Genomic DNA, 19,958 nt, shown 5'->3' on the forward strand with positions numbered 1-19,958 from the left:
TAATTTACGCTTCTGCATTTTTTAATTGAAATCATACTACTTTTAGGCTTTACAGCAACTGAAGAAATCAGGCTCCTGCTGTGGATTTGGTTAGAGTGTCAATCTTTGGATAGGTGAGTAATAGTAATATAGGTCTTTAGGCAGTCATTGTGGTCTGTGGTCTGATTTTCACCTTCCAAAATAAACACCTAACTCTATTGCAGGCTGCAGAGTCTCACTTTTGAGCTACAACGAGGGTGTGAAATGAACTAAAAGACAAGCCTAGGCAAAGCTGCTGACGCAGAACTACAGGGCACTATTGTGTCTCAAGTTAGACTTAAAACTTTCATGAGCTCAAGTTGATGTTAGGGTCAGTGGGTAACAAGTTAGGCTTGAAGTCCACCTTATCTCTTCAATTCCCTTCCTGCYCAAAGGCGCAGTCACAACACACATGTGGCTGTGCATAGGATAGGCCCATTTTCCATTTACATATTTGTTAGAGTTGAACAGCTCCTTTTCAAAGGCCCACTTTTCAAGTCTGTCAAGTCCCTTTTGATGGCAGGGCCTCCAGGCATCCTCTTGAGAGGGACTCCAGGCATCCTCTTGGCAAGCAACATTTCATATTATCATCAGTGAGAGAGTTATGGAGAGTTAAGGGCAAGATATTTTAAAAAGATTTCCAAATGCATACTATTCAAGCATTTAATTCCTTTTTCCTTCTTCAWTCCTTCTATCAGTGTCAGTCTCAGGGTGAATCTAATGTATACCCTTTGATCCCTTTCAATATTTCACATGTGCACTTTTTCCACCCTTAGGTCACCAAACAGCTCTTGGCATCCAGACAGGCTAGAAGTGAAATGGTTGCATACCACTCTGGAATGGGTAGAAATCAATGTATTCAACATCAGTGTCTGAAASATCTCAGACAGGCTTCTATGAGCTTTGAGTCAGACCTTTTTCGAAATAGAAATTGAGAGATTGCATAGTGCAGGGACAGGGTATGGATGAAGGAAAGTGTTCATAATCAAGTAAATTTTTAAAATGAAGGTAAAGGTCAGTCAACCTAAATATTTTTTTCCATTTTTCCAGAGGTCTAATATAGCTAAGAAAAAATCAAACTTGCTTGCTGGAGAAAGACTGCAATGTGTCATGCTGTCTGTGTAGTATTCAAGGATACACCTTCTTTTTATTTGAGCTAAGGCATTAAGTAAACAGAAAGCAGTAAACTCAGCCAGAGTTTCACAAAGCTGTATCCGGACAGGAAGCTCCAGAGACAGAAAATGTGGTAGAGGTACTTCTTTTTTTTATCTATTCCTTTTAGAATATTAGTAGGATTTTTTTTTTTTAATCTTCTAGATGTTTTGTTAGTAAATTAAAACTTGTGTGTTTTCTGTTTGTGTTTTAGAAGGTACTGAGTTCTGACTCTAGGTTTAGTGATGTCAAAGGAAATTGGCTTTTCAACTGATCTCTTCAGATGCAGAAATAATTTTGCAGTTGTTAATGCTTTCATTTGGTTTATCAAAGTTTTTGTTGGGTTGCCTAATTGTAGGGAAAAAAATAAAAGCACAGAATTTAAGCCAGATATGCAYGGGTAATTTCTGTTACCTGGGAAATACTATGTGTAACTATCTTCATAAAGGATATACACAAATCACATAAAAATAAATATTTTTTAAATAATAGATTTGAAGTAGTGGTTTAAAGAAGATCTGTTGATATTGTTTATAGATCAATTTGAACTTCATGCATTATTACATTCTACATTCTCTCTATTTTTGTTCTGTCTGCTTCAATTGAAACCAGAACACAGTCGTATTAAACTCTTCAGTTTCCTCTTTGATGTTTAAAACTCTTGGCCTCAAAAACCTAGAAAAGCCTCTTAAGGCCAGGGATTCTTTGCCCTTTAAAATTTMTGAATTTTTTTATCTATCAATGTGATGTATGAACGTATTTTTATACCAGTGCAAGGGCTACTGCTTATGAAAGCATACAGAAAATACAAAAGTGTACAAGAGTTCCTTTTCTGTTGCTTTGTTTTTGAGATTATTTCCAGAATATTCTTTCCTTTTGGGTTCTTACATGCCAAAACCTGAAGCTGCATGGGAAATCTTCCCACAATCAAAATCCTAAACTTCTGAGCCCTTTTACCTGTAGGATGAGATCTAGTACACTACTTAGGAAGCAGTAAACTACTTTTTGTTYCTCAGCTCTTGCAGCATTTGAATGGGAATTGCCAATTGACAATACAAACTAATTAGTAGCTTATTCTATTTTTCCTATTTTACACTCTGCTTAAATATTTTTTGAATTTTAACCTTTTGAATGATACTAAGAGTTCTAATTTTGAAACAAAGAAAACTGAAATGAAGGATCACCTTGGGGCGATTTTTTCCCCTTTGGGCTTCACAAATACTAAGAATGGTTCACTAGTTAGAAATTCTTGTGAGCAGTGTTGGCAAATTTTTTGAGTAAGCACGTAAATGTATATCAGAGACACGCTTTATACATTTAGTCATGGCTGTGTGGACAATGCAAGAGATAGCTCTGAAAGTGCTACTGAATGGTAACTATATAGTGTTTCTGCCATTTTCCTTCCTCATTCATACAAACATTCCTCATTCTGTTCTCCCATGGAGGGTGAGACGTGGCTCACAGCTGGGCATAGGCATGCTTAGCCACATTTGTACAASCCATACAATGGTTACACAACATAATACCATGTCCTGTTTCTTAAGTAACTATTAAAATGGCYATTAAAAGCCATGTTTTATTTGTATTAGTGTATTCAGGATGAAAGAGGATCTGAGGGGGAAGAAAATGCAGTGAAGAGTCAATGATTTAAAAAGCGATGACCTTTCCAGATAGTTTCATTGCAAGGCTTCATGCAGAACTGCTTTTCTAAGGCTACAAAAGTTCTCCAAAATCCAGATGGTGCTATTGCTTCTTTTCTTTCTGGAAGAGTAGAAGCTGTGAGAAAACTGAGATTTATCTTACTTATTACTTAGTTTTAGACGGTGTTGCTACTAATTAACATGGTTTAAATCTTTGAAGTCTTATAAGATCACTRGTATTATAAAACAACTCCATATTGTCAAAAAATATCTATCTAACAGCCAAAAATGTCATTTACATCTTTTATCTGTSAGGGAACAGGACTTTTCCCTCATGATAGCCATTGCTTCATATACTGGAACCTGGCCCTTGGGACTCTATTTATCAAGTTTATTAAACCTTTTATTACATCCTGATTTCAATGGAAAATGGGCTCAGAAGCACAATCAGTATTTTCCTTTGGGATTCAGTTGCTGGTGTYGCCTTGTGGATTTAGATGGATGTGGTTATAGTTGCCCAAACAGGGATACAGCTATTTTAGTTGTAAAGTTTCCCCTGTTTTTATGAAGTTTTAAAACTCAAATGGTATAAATGCATATGATTCCATTTATTTGTTCTTTTCTCAGCCTTATTTGAGGTGAAGCACCTAGCCTGCACCAGAAGTTTACTTYGGCAGAAGTTGAAAAGTTTATCCAGAGAAAAATCACAGGCTAGTGAATTTATGAAAAAAATATATGTTGTGTGACTCCTCCAGTATTCTGTATAAGGTAAGCMCAAATATCACGTTATGCTGGACATTACTCTGAGTTTGAAAATTGTGTTTCACAGAAACAGATTACAGTTTCACAGAAACAGATTGTMTATTTTGGACAAATGCCGTGTTCAATAGAAATGCATGAGGCCAGGAAGGAGTATCAAATGGATTTTTCCTGGTTCAAATAGTTTATAGAAAATGAAAACATGTAATTTTTCTGCAAGATTAAAACTGCTTTAAGGGGATTTTTTTTCTGTACAAAATCACCTAAACACTTCTACATAAGTGAATTGCAGAGGCAATAGAGGTAATGACCAACACTGGTATTTGCTGGCAATGGAGTCACATGTCCTTGGAACTAGTACAACACTTGCTCTAGYACAACAAACATCGCTCTATGAGATTTTCTTTGAGCTGGTCATCCATATGATACAGTTATTTGGCCAAGAAAATCTGTATATTGATGGAATTGGATCTTTGGTGGAAGGCAGGTGAAAGGAATTTAATCTTTTCTGCCATGTGAGAATACTTTATTAAACTCATGTGATCTTGAAGTTTGATTAATATAAAGAATGAGCACATGAAAAAGATCTTAGATGAAACAACCTRATTCTGCAGCCCTCTAACAAAATATCTCTCCATATTTTCTGGCCACATCTCATTTCACTCAGTTCAGTGTCTTTCATCTCTCATTATAATAAGCACCCCCTGAAGCAAATGAGCTCTGTGTCTTACCAGCAGTTTGTGGAGCAGTTCACCAGAGGGTCAGGCTTCAGCAGATAAGATTTCTCTAGCAGAATCCATTGGAATCCTGAGGAAAGAACACTCTTCTGGCACTTGAAATAGCAGTATAMAACCATCAAATACCAGATACATTACTCTCTGGAAGACAGCAGTCCTTTTGCCAAAACTCTTCACATTTCTTATGAGAGCTAATGGGATTTACAGTAGAAAAGTGACATTATACCAATCTGGGGTGTGTTAAGCCCCATAGTGGCTTCATTGGTGCAGAATTGCTGTATTGAAGTAACAGGCTGGGTTTATAATTAACATGAAAACTTTGCTAAATATAGTTTTTCTAGAGAGGTAAAATGGGGCTTCTAAACAGTGTGTACCATAGACTTAAAGAAAAGGAGAGTGGAAAAGACCTCAAGGCTTCATCTTGTGATTCTGAAGCTCCAAAAGAGAATCAGCTGTACCTCAGAAAATTAAAAGTATCTAATTGTCTTTACTGTTTATAAGATTTTCTTAATATATAGCATAACCTTCAGTGTCATAGTTTGAACTCATCACAGATAAAAAATGTAATCTCTCCTTACCTCCCTAGAGGTAACTTATGTAGGYGATGGTTTTCATGTGTTCAGTTGTCCCTCTGTTCTTTCAACTGAGTAACCCCGATTCTTTCAGTCTTTCTTGCTTGTGGCTTTTCTRTTTTCCCCAGACAGCAGGCCATTTTCTCTGCTTTTCTCTGGAATCTTTCCAACTGGTCTGCCTTCTCTTGGAACAGTTTTGCTTGAACAGGACACAGTGAACTGGTTGCTGTGCTAGACAGAAATATAATTGGAGGTATTCCTTAATGTATCTAGCAAATGTACAATCAAAGCARTTTCTCTTCATAATATGCAGTTTGCTTTCTTGATATGATATAACAGTACTTATTTGTGGATAGTTTGTGACTGACTCCGACCCCTCTTATCCCTATTTTGGCAGAATGGCGCCATGTTTTTATGAACTATTATTCCCTCTTAGGACCTCATACTTGTAAACAAGTGCAYTGCAATATTTTATCCCCTAAGATAATTTATCTTTTTTGTCAAAAGCATTCTGAGTTTAATGTGTTATGCAATGAGTTTACTGCTCACATGGGCTTATTGTCATCTGCAAGGTTGAAGGGTTGGTCCTTTATACAAATCATTAGTGATCTGGGCCAAAACTCAGCCCAGAACAGGCCCAGCTAGAATCTCACTGAATATGTCTTTTGAGTTTGGTAGTGAATGATTAAAACCTAGTCTTAGTCTCTGGTTTTGGTGTTGATTTTGTTGACTTGGTTTTGTTTTCCTTGTTTGTTTCYCCCACCCAGGTAGTTTTTCAGCCTTCCAGAAATAGTTTCACTTTAATATAMTTTTGAAAGTGTTATGAGTCAATGCTATAATGCAAATAACATTATTAAAATTAAAACATATTATGTGATTGACTTCTTGTCCATTTGTAAGACTTGTTGTAAGACTTGTCTCATGTTACAGAGATTTATAAACAACATGAGAAAAAATATTGGCAGTTAATATACCTTAACTATCTCCAACCATTTATGAATAATTTCTATTTTCATTTATTCTAGCATTTTTCCAGAATTGATCTCTGCTTAATTTCTTGACTTTTTAAAGGTGAGCATTGTGTTCACCACTTCACATATTTCTCACACAACTTCTGAAAGTTTACAGATGAAGCTAACAGATCTGAGCTTGTTTCTCTCCATTCCCAAGGTGTGTTAACATTCACTTCCTTAGGCTCGGGTATCACTATGTATAGCACTCATTTCACCTCTTTAGCGGCCTATGAAGTAGCCACCTGCATCTGTGTGAGGTGTAAGTTCCTATCTCGTACAGTTCTCCAGTCCAGGCACTCTTAGTGCTTCAACAATCACTAGAGAGCTCTCCCGGGGACATGCTGTAGTGGTATACTTGAGGATGAAGTGAAATGCAGTATTTTCAAATTATTTTCAGTCCTGTTCTATTCCTATTTTAGACAGATTCTTTCTTACTGAGTTTAGTTATTACCCATGTAATTACAATACATCCTTTTATGAAGAATGATCGAAAGTGTACATCAGCCTTCCAAAGTGAACTATCACAAGCTTTTTCTTTTCCTTCCCAATCTTTTTTCTTGCTATCTCTTATATCCATTGTTTTTTTGCAGTTAAATTTGTTCTTTATTCTTTATTACTTTGTTTCAGCATAATGCTATGCTTTCATACTTGTCCTTAGGAGTTTGACCTGGTTCTCACTTTCTGTACATTTCCTTCTTGTGTTTCAGGTCATTGAAGACCGTGCTGCTTAGCCAAGTAGCCAAGTTGATCTCTGATTATACTTCCTATCCTCCTACTGTGTAGGATTTTTTGTGTTTGTACCCTAAACATAATTTCTTTAAGGAAGTGCCAACTCTACTGAATTCCTTCTGCTTTAGCCATGTTTCCCATGAGAACTTACCTTCCAGTTCCCAGGGTTTATTGGAGTCTTATATAGAATCCATTGGGTTTGAAATGATCTTGCGTCTTGTTCTTCACCTAAAATAATGCATATTATCACAACACAGTTACTCTCAACCAAATTACCTTTGCCCTCATATTCCTGACCACCCCCTTTCTTGGTTGCTTAGCAGGCAGCCTCTTGGCAGGCTGCTCTTGAAGCACTTGGCAGGCTTTAATAGCTGCTGTAGACCCTACGCAGGGAGTGGTTAAATGTGCTTGTTATACCTAGAGACAGACACAGCACATTGCTTTGTAATGTGCAACTGGAGATGCTCACCTAAAAACTCACAGGGAAACACTGGCAACTTTTAGCTGGGCATTTAATCAAAACTGAGACAAATAGTATGTGTACAGAGCGTTTCAAATTCTCTCTTGTGAAAGCATCTGCGTGGATACAGAACACTTGCCCAGCCTTGAAGTGCAGGTAAGGAGAAGACAAAATCTTTCCCCTATTTCCTTTGCATACCTAGGCATAAAATTAAAATKATGTTTTTCTCTGGACTGATCTTTATCTGAATCTTGTTGTCTATTTGCTATAACTCAGAGGCATGGGAARTCTCCACTGAGGCTGTCAGATTGGTGACTAAAATTGGATTATTAGTGGTTTTCATGTTACCATGATTTTGTAAGTGTAGGCAAATCTCTGCAAAGRGAGATTATTTTTCAGAGTTGGTTGTGTTTTTTWTTTGTTTRTGCATTTAGAAATGGACATCAAATATTTCAAAGAATAGACAGAGATAATGTTTAGCCTTTGGAATCATACTATTATTAAATGAATTTACAGAGGATTTTTTGGCAGCCTATTATTCATTGCTTTCCTTATTTAAGAAGTTGATGTTATAGGGATTCTGGTGCCTGAAATGAAATGATAAAAGCTTTCACTCACTTTCTGGCTTTGTTAAGGGTGTTATGCATCTTGACTCTTCTAATTTCAATGCAGCTTGCAGCTACATAGGATTTTGTCAAATTTTAAGCCTTTCAGCAGAAATTTTTCCAGTTAGGTATCTGCCTCAGGATACTTTTAAAAATCCTTTGAGCMAAAATAGTTTATTGATTTTTATGCAGAGAATCTGTGGTCTTTTTTTCTCATCCTAARTGATTCCAGTGACCTTTCCTATAAGAAGTTTAGGTACATTGCAGACTTTGAAAATACATAAGCATTTGAAAAATGAGGTTAAGAGGTTCCTCTGGTACATTCTTAGTGGAACATCTTCTGGACTGAGGTTGCACAGGGGAGTAAACCACCCATTTTAAATTACAAGGCAAGCATGAGCAAGACTTCTAGGGAGAAATTGTTGGGGATATGCTGGCAAAATAAATTCAAAGAACAAAATCAGCAGGAAAAAATTGTGCCTTGATGACTAGTGTGAAAATTGATGTGGGAGGGAAAGAGAAGGAAAATGTGTCAGTTTAGTTTGGGACATACCAGAATAACTACAGAAGCTGAAGTGTAGAGCCTGAGACAAGCTGAGTACAGAACTGAGAGTGAGAAGCAGTGGGGCTGCGTGGGAATCTTGGAAGTAGAAGGAGAGACAGTTCTGATGAGCTGGGCTCGGAAGTGTGGTTGTTGGAGGGGGGGCTGTGAAGCTGACTGAGGAGAYGAAGGGAGGAGTCTGGCAGGGGGAGCCAGCAAAGAGCTGGCTTGTACATGAGAAAGACTGAGCAGCAGAATCAGGGTGAGATCTGATGGGTGTTTGGGAAGCTGGAAAACAGGATTTGCTGGGCAAGCTGCCTGGGGACGATATGAGGAAGGCTCTTGGAGGTGAGAATTTGCTAGAGATTGGGTTAAAATTTTGCCTGAGGGGTARAAGGGACTGGGAAAGAAGGGGGTCATGCCTGGGGTGGGGGCTAAGGGAAAAGCTCTGGTGCCCATGAAAATATGCATTGAATAGGAGTGCTGGGAGTGCTGCTGGAAGGCGGAGTGCAAAGAGGTGGCGGAACCAGGAGAGGAAGACTCTGGGCAGGCCATGCTAATGGTGGAAGCAGGGGAAGCAGGGACAAGGTGCTGTGGACCATTTTCCTTCACTGCCAGGAATGRCATCCCACATGGCCAAGTCTCACTGTTTTGTTGCTTCCAACAGGCAAGAYTGATGAGTTTTGACTTGTCACTGTTGATGTTGGGTTTGTTCAAAAGACAGCAACCTGCTGTCACTATTGGTTATTCCATTAGGATGAGTATCATAAGAGTGGTCAGAGGAGACTTGATTCACCTCTGACAATGATTTTTGTGTATGTTGTTGTGATGCCACATGAATACATTTTTCACTAGCTTTTCAACACCTGTTTTTTTAAAGAAACAATATACTCCACACAAATTGACATGTTTAGTTCACAGGATGAACATYTTGAGATGCTCAAGGGCTGTTCCGTAGGATCGCCACTATCTACAGCAGGTGGAAGAAGGTATGGAGTGAACCAGGAATGAGGTTTTAGGATGAGAGTTTTTGTTCTTTGTCTGATATGATAATCCCATGTGGTGTGGGGTGCCCACATTTTCAGAGACTTGTTGACTGTCACTCTCCATTTTCTGGGTATTTGAGCAGGCACTGGAAACCAGATTTRCAGATCTTTCAAGCCTTTGCATCTGCAGCTGAATCCACAAGACTATTTTGAACTTAATTTGTATTGCAACACCAAATGCTCTGAAATGTCAAGTCTTTAGTTTCAAGACTGGTCTGCCAAAAACTAGCAGACACTTCATTTTTTGCTCTTTATAATTTAGCTTATCACTTTAATCCTACTGTCACCAAACTTCTTAATTTTTGATATTGCATGTGCCATAGTATGCTATAAAAATATGTTTCAAAGAAACAGACTTTAAACACAACATTTCTGCTGAACAGCTTGCCCTGCAACAGAGAGGCAAGCAAAAAGGAAAAGAAAAATAGGCCTAGATTCATGTAGGAAGAGAGGAAAAAGGTATATACACACAGTTTGTCAGTAAGTGTCAGGGTGTTTCAGGCAAAGAGCTTATTTCTGTAAAAGAGCAGACACCAAATCGCTGGTGTTAGGATCTGCACATGATTCCTGTAAAGGAGTCTTTGAAGGAGCATAAAAGAGAAAAAGCGGGGGAGAATGAGAGTTGAGATATGGTTTCGGACAAAAATAATTTTGAATCCTGAAAAGGAGGTTCAAAATCTAGACTAGAATGACAGGAGAAGCTAGAGGAAATAGGAGCAAAAGGAAAATAATTTAAGCAGAAACACTTTGTGGTCACTGGAGTGTAAAGAGAGAAAGAGAGGTCATAGCTGTCATCAATTRTGGTTGAGGGGCAATAAGGGAGGGTACACAAGGATATAAAAAGGTAAACAGCAACCAGGAGTTTGCCTGGGGGCTATGTGCTAAGTAACTGGGACTTTTACAAACAGTTTTGACTTTGTTATGCAATGTCAGGAATGAGGGAATCAAGCCTGCACAGGGAGGTGAAAAGCAAGAGGGGACAAAGAAGCTCSAGGTCTGAGTCAAGGTGGGTAGATCTGAATGGTAAGGAAAATATTGCTGTTACTCAGATTAACTGAGAAGAGAAATGTGGGAGGGGACAGTAAAACATATGCAAAGACAGAGAGTTATATACATGACAAAGGAGAGCGATTTTGTGAGGACCATCTCCCATGARACAAGCTGGTGAGGAAATAATTCGTTGCCACTGTGGCTGCTGTGCATTGTTCCAAACTTTTCTTCCATACTTCCTTTTCTCCCCTTTTTCTTCCTTTCCAAGTTTTTTAGGCTTATCTAGATTCCCTGAAAGAAAGTGGTGAAGTTTGCTCTTCTGTGATTGGGTTTGCAGTGATTTAAACACCAAGTGATAAGTGCATGGAATTTTGAATTAAGTGTTTAGGTARCAAAGCCCCATAGCCCATTACCAGATGTGAGGCACCAAAAGCAGTAACAGGGCACTGTTAAATCCCCTGGGGCTGCTCACAGCCCTGGCCCCCAYGTCAGCCTCCTGATGCCACCAGTCCCTGCCCCAGTGGTGCTGCAGCAGAACTGGTCTCCACATTCCTGGGTCCAGGCCAAGCTGGGCCCAGCCATGAGCCGGGTCTCCTCACTGAACCTGTCTCTACTAAGAAAATCAGAAGTCCATGACCTTTCTGGCTACAGTTCCAGGAAGGAAAAGAGAGGCAATTTTGATCACATAGTAAGGGCTGTGTTCCAGTATATGAGTGACTGCAGTGCATATTATCTCATTCCCATTTAAATTTTTGTGGTAGTTTATCAGATTATTAACACATTGCTTTCTATACTAATTTCTTTGAATTTGTTCTTCTCAGTCTTCACTGAATTATTCTTTGTCTCTTTTTCAGTCTAGTTCTCAACCTCCCTTTTCCACAACTTTTTTAGAGCAGGCTACAGAGCTTCTTTATTTCCCTTAGCTCCCAGTTCCACTACTTTTCCTCRGGTTTCTGCTTCCTGCCTCTCTCTGGGAGCTTTTCTGTCAGACTTGCTACTGCCTTTTCCCATGCCCTCTTTTTTTTTCTCTTCACTTTGGTTCTTTTCATCCCCAAACTGGCTCTTCCCTTTTTCTTGCAGTTTTGTGGGCTGGTTGGTAATAATTTTAGCACACTGTCATCATAACTGACATTGGCATCCCTGAAAAGCAAGGARTGATTTCAGGTGAAAAATGTAATGGCTCTGTAGGTGCTTCATAAACTTCATCCAAAAACATGGGCAGCAGAAGACAAAGCAGGARCTATTTTTCTGTTATCATGGGCTAATGCTGACAGGGGCTACCAGTATGACTRATCAGAAAGCAAAGCTGCATGGCAAATGAAAGACAAAGAAAAATCTTCKGAAGGTAAGACAAAGAGATGACATAGAATTTAGTAGAGAGGGAAAAGCTAAAAGGCAGGCGTAAGAAGTGGTGTAATTAGAATAATATTGAGATAAATGATGGCAGTGAGGAAGGTATCCATATAGCTGCTGAGATCAGAAAGAAGTCTGATGTGGTAAAGGAGGGCTGAGCTGGCCACTGCACAGAAAAAGTGTTTTACATAGTGCCTGTCTGGAAATTGTTACGTTGTACCCACCTCAGTGCTCTGAGGTGTGGTATTCTGTAGGACACTTGTCAGCCTTTTACTCAGCAGCTCCCAGCCCAGCCCATGTGCTGTCTCTCCAGTGAGCTTCTACCCGTTCTCACCCAACATCATTCAACCCTTGCTGCAAATGAGATGATGTCAAATGCTGTCTCTCGTTRGCAAAATGACCCAGATGAGATACTTTTTCTAGCCCTTGGCTGTCTGTACCTTGTCTGAGTTTCCTAATTCATTACTGATTTTCCACTTGACGGACAGGCCAGCCTGGCTTTTAAGGCTCCACTTTCTGGGGTCTTTCTCCCTCTTGTCCACCATTGCAAACCATACAGAAGCAAGGGTGCTGTACATTTGGCTAAACAAGGGTCTTGCTCTTGCAGTTCACTCTGAGAGAGCAGCACATACAGAACTGCATGAAAGCTTGGTTTTCCTGTCCAGCTGCTCTTGGGGGCTCTCTGCATGTCATTCCCTCCTCACTTTCTATGTACCCATGCACGTATCAGTATGTATGTGTTTGCAGTTGTCTTTTTGAAGGGATTAACAGGGCTTAAATACAGAATGGGTTTCAGCAACTGAGAATGTTATCTTTTTTCAGAGATTTTCCCTACCTTCCACCAAGCTGCTCTACTGGTACTTTTTTTGCTTCTGGCTTCAAATGTATCAGGAACACAAAAAGTTTTGTTGTAATTGCATTCTTTTAATCTGGAAAGTTCCACTTATCAGATGGGTGCAGAGGATTGCCCCACRTGCTCAGCTCTGATCAAGGTCTGTCTGTGAAAAATTAGCTTGAGACACACCTTTGTAAGTTTATTATCAGAAGATTTTTAAATCATTATCAGTCTACTTAGTTAGTTTATTTGGAGCAAACAACATGCCAGTGTAACTGATATTAATGTGCTCTAGAACTACTCATGTGTGTGTATATATATATATGTACACATGTGTGTACATGTGTTTCTGTACTTGGGTAATAGGTACCACACAAAAAGACTTAACTTTATTCAATATTTCCATCTATAATACTTCTTTTTTTTTTTTTAATGAAAGTATCAAAGTATTATTTCATAAGGTTTTTATTTTTAGTATTTCTTTAAGTACTGACAATTTTGGGATTGCAAAGGCTCAGAAGTTGCAGGAGAAGRGTTAGGGAATGCTGTATTATGAACCCTTGTTTCAGCAATTCAAGGACAGAACAATGGACCAGTGATACCTCTTCAAGGCAATGCAACTTACTCCACTGATGCCTGTTCTAGAAATAAATCTGCATGGCAGGAGGAAGAAACTCAATCTGAATGTAATGTGTTAGGTTGCATACTCACATGACTATCATTAAAACATCTTTGACTGAATATTTCCTAACTGAAAGAGTAAACTAGAGATTTTCTATCAGACCTTGTTTTGGTCATGGGGAAAGCAACTCATTATAAATCCAAAGCTGGTAGTTGGATAAGAGTGAGTGGTTGTGGTGTARCTACACATGCTCAAACAGTTAAAGWCCAGACCACTAACAGACACYGGGGAAAGTTGCAGAAGGTCTAGTACCACAAAATGTAAAGCAACTATGAGACAAATGAACCAAGAAAAAACAATTTAACAGAAAAAAAATATCCAATAACTCCAGCATATGATGGTTTAGTGAGACCCCTGGAGAAGAAGAATACAGAGAGAGAGGGTCAAAGAGTCTCACTTGCCATCCAGGAGATGTGCAAGCAGTTGCCAGTCACCTCCATACCAGTACAACATGTAGAAAAGGGAGATGTTGAAAGTAATTCAAAGATGAAAATTGTCAGAAATTTCTTGAAGTAGACAGAAGGATGGAAAGAACACTTTATGGTCAGCAAACTTGAGAACAAATATGAACAACATGATAAAATGGTTTTGGTTTTGTTAAATSCAGTGTTTATTTTGGAAAGAAAAGAATCTTTAAAATGGAATTGTAGAGGGACATAGTAGAATTATCAGCATTGCAAAGAAGTCTTGAATTCACTAAGTATTTCAAATTTTATGAGGGCTTCAAGCCTTTTCACCATTTTGCATGCACGTGAGGTGATTGGCATTGCTTTCTCCAGTAATCTATTCCCCATTTCTTACCCCTCTTGCTTGAATAATTGCTCTACTTGTCTCATATATGGACTTTGGATTGTGTTATAGGAAATGGATGTCACCAGACTGACTTACTATTTTGGTTTGTCTTTGTTTGATTAAGGCAATAACATTGATACAGTGAATTTAGAATTGCACAAATCATTTGACTTGACACGAAAGCATGTTTTGGCTAAGAAGCTAGAAAGACATCAAATAAGCTGGATACACACTGAAGAAATTAAATGCTAATTAACTGATAGACATCAAAAAAATCTCATCACCTGATAGCAATCTGAAAGACTCGTGCAAGAAAGGGTTCTATGAGGATAATACTTCTTGCTGCCTGGTTTACTCTTTAGTAATGACCAAAAAAGAGTAATAGAATGTTTTTTTATGTAATCTGCAGAATCTAGTAAGACGTGCAAATATTGAAAATATCAAGCCATAGCTATGTATAGTTGGTCTATGATTATGTGATCTAAAGAACAAGGAAACATCAATAGTGCAGTGTAAGGCTGTTATCTGAAAGATTTTATGCTTCATAGAAAATTTTTTTAAAAATGCAAAAAAAATCAACCCCCATTGTTGTATAATAAACTGTGTACAACAAGAGCAAAGGAGATTAAATGCCTTATATTTAGTTTTTAGTATTTTCTCTTCTGAGAATATATGCAAGTTCCAGTGAGACATTCAGACCCCTCCCTACCTGCGTTGTTACTTTTGAATAGAAGMGATTTCTGCTCTTTTTTTTAAAATGAGTTTTATGATGCTGTCTCCATCTTTGCTGAGAGACCCAATACTCTTTRGTGCTCTTTGGTTACAGTAGAACTAGTCTATTTAGTATGGACTTGTTGTGTTAATAGGCTCACCACACCTTGGCTGAGGAATGCCTTGTAGTTACCTAAAATCATACTTAATTCAAGGTAGGATGAGGTAAAATGCAAATAGAAGTATTAGCTCCGTACACCTTAAATAGCAAATACAATTACAAGTACCTGGAAAAGCCATAACAAATATAAGGAAAAGTTCATCTACTTTACTGACACCTGTGACACCTACTGACAATGGTGCTTTTCATTTTGGCTTTTTTCCCTCCTTGTTAATTTCCAAGTGACTTGTCTGTCTTTGACAAAATGGCAGTCAGAATTTTCTTTCCTTCTTTTCCTCAGGTTTCTCTTGATTTTCATCTCTGGAAACTCTGCATTACACAGAACTCCATACTGGAGTCTCCCATCTGAAAACGCCTTCTGAAGAAGCCTTTGGACTTCACCTTAAGGTAGCTYCATGTGTCTTCAAACTGCTTCTTAAAAAGAACAAAAAGGTAACTCTCAATCTTGGACCTCATGAGATCAATGAACAACCTTACTGACTTTAGCTGGCCTTGAAAACAGCCTCTGTTTTCTTATGATCACACAGTGAAGTGAGAACTGATTTATAGTGAGGAAAAGGTGAAAGGCAGATCTTCCCATAACTTTTTTTTGTAGCCTTTACAATGATTTTGTGCAGCCAAGAAAATGAAGAAGTATTGGCTAAATGCCATTGTATGTAAGAATACTGCATTAATTTGAACAATTATTGTAACATTTTATTTTACATACATTTTGAATACAGAGACATTGACCAATGTCCCTCTCCATTCCCCAGGTCATACTTCCACTAAGAAAGATTTAGTTATCAGTAATGCTGTTGATTGTATGAATCTGCAGATATTCTGGTAAAAGTGTGTGATTTCAAAACAATGTCAGCCCTGAAAGGAAGAAGCCTTGTGCTCAAGTGTAATTTTAGCAATGTAACTGGTGCTGCATCTACTCCTGTCTCAGAACACACCAGAAACCAATCTCCATTATGGCAGCTGGGGTTTATGTATATCCATACAATGGGTGGCTCACAAACAACTTCCAAAGTGGTCCAATTATATCTTGTACACACAAAAGAAAATATGAAACATTGAAAAAAAAAAAAAGGAATTTACATCCTCAAGAAATCCAAGCAACAATGTTTATTGCTAGCGGATTCAGGGTGAAAACTTGAGATGTGGAAAAGGAAGACAATGTTGTTTGACTTTTTTGATTTGCAGATTTTACAGAACAGAAAGAGAATGTCATGTTTGCCAGTAGTTATTGTTTTGCACTTAATTTTGCAACTTCAAATAAAAGCATGCTGATGAAGAGCTCTCTGCTGGGGGAAGCTGARTAAGATTACACAGAGGATTTAGATAGGTCTCTCTCCATGAAGTCTAAGGGRACAGATTGAGTGAGCACAGGAGAGAAAATGTGTTGGACTGCATTTGCCTTCTCTCCTTTTGTCTGGGAACATGGAAAAACTCATTTTCTGTTGTTTTCTCTACTCTTTCTGCACACTTCCTGTACAGAACCATTTTGGGGCACTTTGTGCAGCAGCAATGGCAGCAAACATATATATATCTTTGGAGAGAGAGAAGAGAGAATGGGATGTGGCATTCAGTGCCATGGTTTAGTTGATGAGGAGGYGTTAGGCCATAGGCTGGACTTGATGATCTTGAAGGTCTCTTCCAGCCTAGTTCTTTCTGAGTGGTTCTGTGTGATTCATGAATTGTTAGTGGTTAGGATTCTCAGCAGGGATAGGGAGGAGCTTGTCCTGCAGTGATTTATTTGTATGAAGTGGAAAGTTTCAGGGCAATAAATTGAAAGAAATGTGAATCATCCTGAATGTCTCAGGGTGTTTGCAGATACACCTGTTAAAGCTGATAGAAAACTTTGCACTCCCAGATTCTAAAAGTTATAAAAAAACACAACTTGGTAATCATAAATGAAATTATTGCTCCCCAACAGCTTTAAAAGAGAAGGGAGAAGTATTTGCTCATAAGCAGTTCATTGTTCTGAGAAAAGGAGAAATTTTGGAATACTTCTAAATGGCCATATTATTTATCTGTTTGGTTTAGCAATGACTGTGGTGTGTCTTTTCCATAAGAGAATTTTTACTTGTTAGCAAAGCCTATTTTTTTCAGGGCTTGAAAGGTCTTTCTGCTATCCTAAATTCTGTAAGAGAATGTTATTTGTAAAATGTTAATTCTGTAAGAACATTATCTTTGTTATATCAGTCATACAAAATCTAACTTTAGTTATCTTTCTTTGTCGACAGAAAGACAGATTTCCACTTTCGAGATCACATCATCGTCTTTCCTGTGAGAATAACATGAATCAGAAGGTGTTAGTTTTCCTTCTTCCAAATTTTATATTTGGGGTATTTCTTTTTGGATTTTTCTGTAAGAGACAAAAAAACTTAACAGGTGAGTAAAGAAATCACCAMCAATAAAATGTAATGCTTTATAGAATGAAAGACATTTTTTCCAAATGTGATAGAAAGTAACTATGGAGCTCAAATTATTAACAATACTGTGAAAATATCAAAGGCACTGTCACTGTGGTAGCTATCTTTGCAATATATGAGAGGACAGCACTACAAAAACATGATTTTGGAACATCAAACTTGCTTAGACTAATACTGCTAACATGTTGAAAGTTTTCATTTTAATAATCTTTTCACTATGTTGTGTAGTTTATTGCATGTTTGCCATACTCAAGTCTGGTGACACTAAAAATTTGATTTTAGCATCTTCATTAGTTTTTGTATGCAGCGGGATAGATTGTGTGCTATGATTGTCACAAATAAAGAGATTTATATAAGCCTGTTCACTGAAATGGCTTAAATTTCTTCCTTGGTTACAGAGGCTTTTCCCAAAAATTGGCTGGCAATTCAAAATGGTCGGAAAAACACACTGGCTTCTGTCTGCCTGAAGAATAACCTTAATAAACCAAGAAACAAATTGGATTCTCATGTTGCAAACCAACTATTTGTGGAGCACAAGCATAAATTTATCTACTGTGAGGTGCCCAAGGTAGGCTGCTCCAACTGGAAGAGAACTATTTTTCTTCTTCAATCTGACTTGAATGCAGAACCTTCTGAAATTGAGCATGATGACATCCACCACACCTCACTGATCAAAAGGCTGGTGACTTACCCTCCTGCCTCACAAAAGGAATTTCTAAGCAATTACACCAAAGTGATATTCACCAGACATCCCTTGGAACGGCTGGTTTCAGCTTACAGAGACAAACTCCTGCACTCTGAGCCATTCTACAGTATCACTGTTGCTAATGAGATTAGGGCYATGTTCAGGAAAAATAAAAATTCTTCTGAAAAAGTGAGTTTCCAGGAGTTTGTCAGCTTCATTATAGCAAAACCACCACATACTCTTGACATTCACTGGAAACCAATGTTTCTGCTCTGTGATCCTTGCAGCATTCACTATGATATTGTGGGTAAGTATGAAACTCTTGGGTTGGACTCTGAGCATGTTCTGAAGGTCATTGGAGCACCAGAGAGCCTGCAGTACCCCAACTTGAAGAGATATGGGTCAGAGAAACGAACTAATGGTGATATCACCTTGGAGTACCTCAGACAATTGACCTCAGAACAAATTGAAAAGATAAAAATGTTGTATCAAATGGATTTTTTTTTGTTCAACTACACTATGGAATATGAGGATTATTTTTCCCTGAATGACTAATGTAGGTTAAACAAAGAACAATTTCCTTTGTATAAAATGGGCTGAACTTGTGCTCACAGGTGCTTGATAGGTGGGCTGGTGACTGCTGCTGAGATTATCCTGGAGTTTGTAGATATGGTTTATCATCCTGAGCACTCCTATAAAAAATCCCTGCCATGATCTCTTGTACCATGCAAAACTTTACCTATTAAAATGATTGTCTTCCTGTTGATCTTTAATGGCATACATTTGTTTAATGAAAACTGTTCATAAATGACAGATTTTGGTCCATTGGTAAGGGACATGGAAAGGATGAAGAATGTTGTTTTTCACAATGAATATTTTAGAACACCATTTTAATGTAAATTATTTTTATTATTAAAGACACAAGAAACAATAAATAATCTGCTTGAGAATTAAACCACTGTCTGCAAGAATCATGAATCCTGTAGGAAAGGAACAAATAATTYCAGATCCTTGAAGCTGCTTTACACAGAACCTAATGCCAGGGTATCTGYCCCTCCAGCAGTGCTCTCATCATGGCCCATCAGCCTCATCCCTCAAACAGCACAGTTGTCAGCAATCCAGACAAGGTTTCCATTACAGCTCTTAAAAATCTTCTGATGAGAAGATATGGTATTCATGGTGAGTTTACAAACTCTTTCCGCAATTTTTGTAAGCWTTGTGGTCTGATTTCAGCAGAAAGTCTGAAAAATGCATTGGGTTTTTTTCAGAGAAGTAGTTAGAGGTACCTTGTAAAAACTGTATAACTGTGTGGTGCTGGATCGAAAATCTCAGTGGAAAGGCGACTTATTTATTTTCCAAAAGCACTTAAAACCCAGTCAATGGACAGGCCAAACAATGCAGTGGGGACAATGGGGCTTGTCCCATTTGGGCTTTTCCATTTGTGCTGTTGGAATCCATGAGCCTTTGGGACTTACCTGAGGATGGCACTTAAGTGGAGCTGGATAACCTTAGGTAATACATTTATTCTACCTGTTGCTTTCTAACCTCTCAGGAGAATGAATGCAAATCAATTGTGGAATTATAGTGAGAGGAACAATGAAAGGTGGCGGAAGGAACTCAAACCATTAGCAACTTCTTATATTCCTAGGTAACTTTGGTTTTAGATCCCTGAGGGCTCTATTACTGCTACTATATTAGGCATGAGATTTGTCAATTTTTAAAAAAATCTGTTGCCTAGTTGCATTCAAAATTAATTTGTGACCATATTAATTGTAATGAGTTTTAGCAACTAATTGTAACTACTAGCACCACTTCWAGGTTGGTCACTCAGGAGCTAACTYGAAAATCTCTCAAATGCACTTAGTTCCTCTCAGCTATATCTGGAAATGTATAAAYGCTGGCAGGCTAGTCTTGGACCCAAAGCCGGCTCTCAGCTTCTCATCACAAGAAAAGGACAGATGAAATAAGTTAATCACACAGCAGCCACCAATCTGTACATTCTTTGCTGCCAGCAGCATGGCCAAGGGAGAGGGAAAA

General features: G+C 38.2%; 1 protein-coding gene across 1 annotated transcript; it reads left to right on the forward strand.

Moving 5' to 3' along the window:
* The first annotated feature begins 7,065 nt into the window (after nt 1-7,065).
* LOC130572354 (carbohydrate sulfotransferase 9-like) lies at nt 7,066-18,863 on the forward strand. Its single transcript, XM_057363997.1, has 4 exons — nt 7,066-7,236; nt 15,097-15,248; nt 17,048-17,195; nt 17,635-18,863. Exons 3-4 carry the CDS (start codon nt 17,102-17,104, stop codon nt 18,474-18,476), a joined length of 936 nt encoding a protein of 311 aa, XP_057219980.1. The 5' UTR covers nt 7,066-7,236; nt 15,097-15,248; nt 17,048-17,101; the 3' UTR covers nt 18,477-18,863.
* Nucleotides 18,864-19,958: the final 1,095 nt, after the last annotated feature.

Source organism: Malurus melanocephalus, unplaced genomic scaffold (assembly GCF_030028575.1).
Source record: "Malurus melanocephalus ecotype Western Australia unplaced genomic scaffold, MMel_1.1 scaffold_2, whole genome shotgun sequence".
NCBI classification, from domain to species: domain Eukaryota; kingdom Metazoa; phylum Chordata; class Aves; order Passeriformes; family Maluridae; genus Malurus; species Malurus melanocephalus.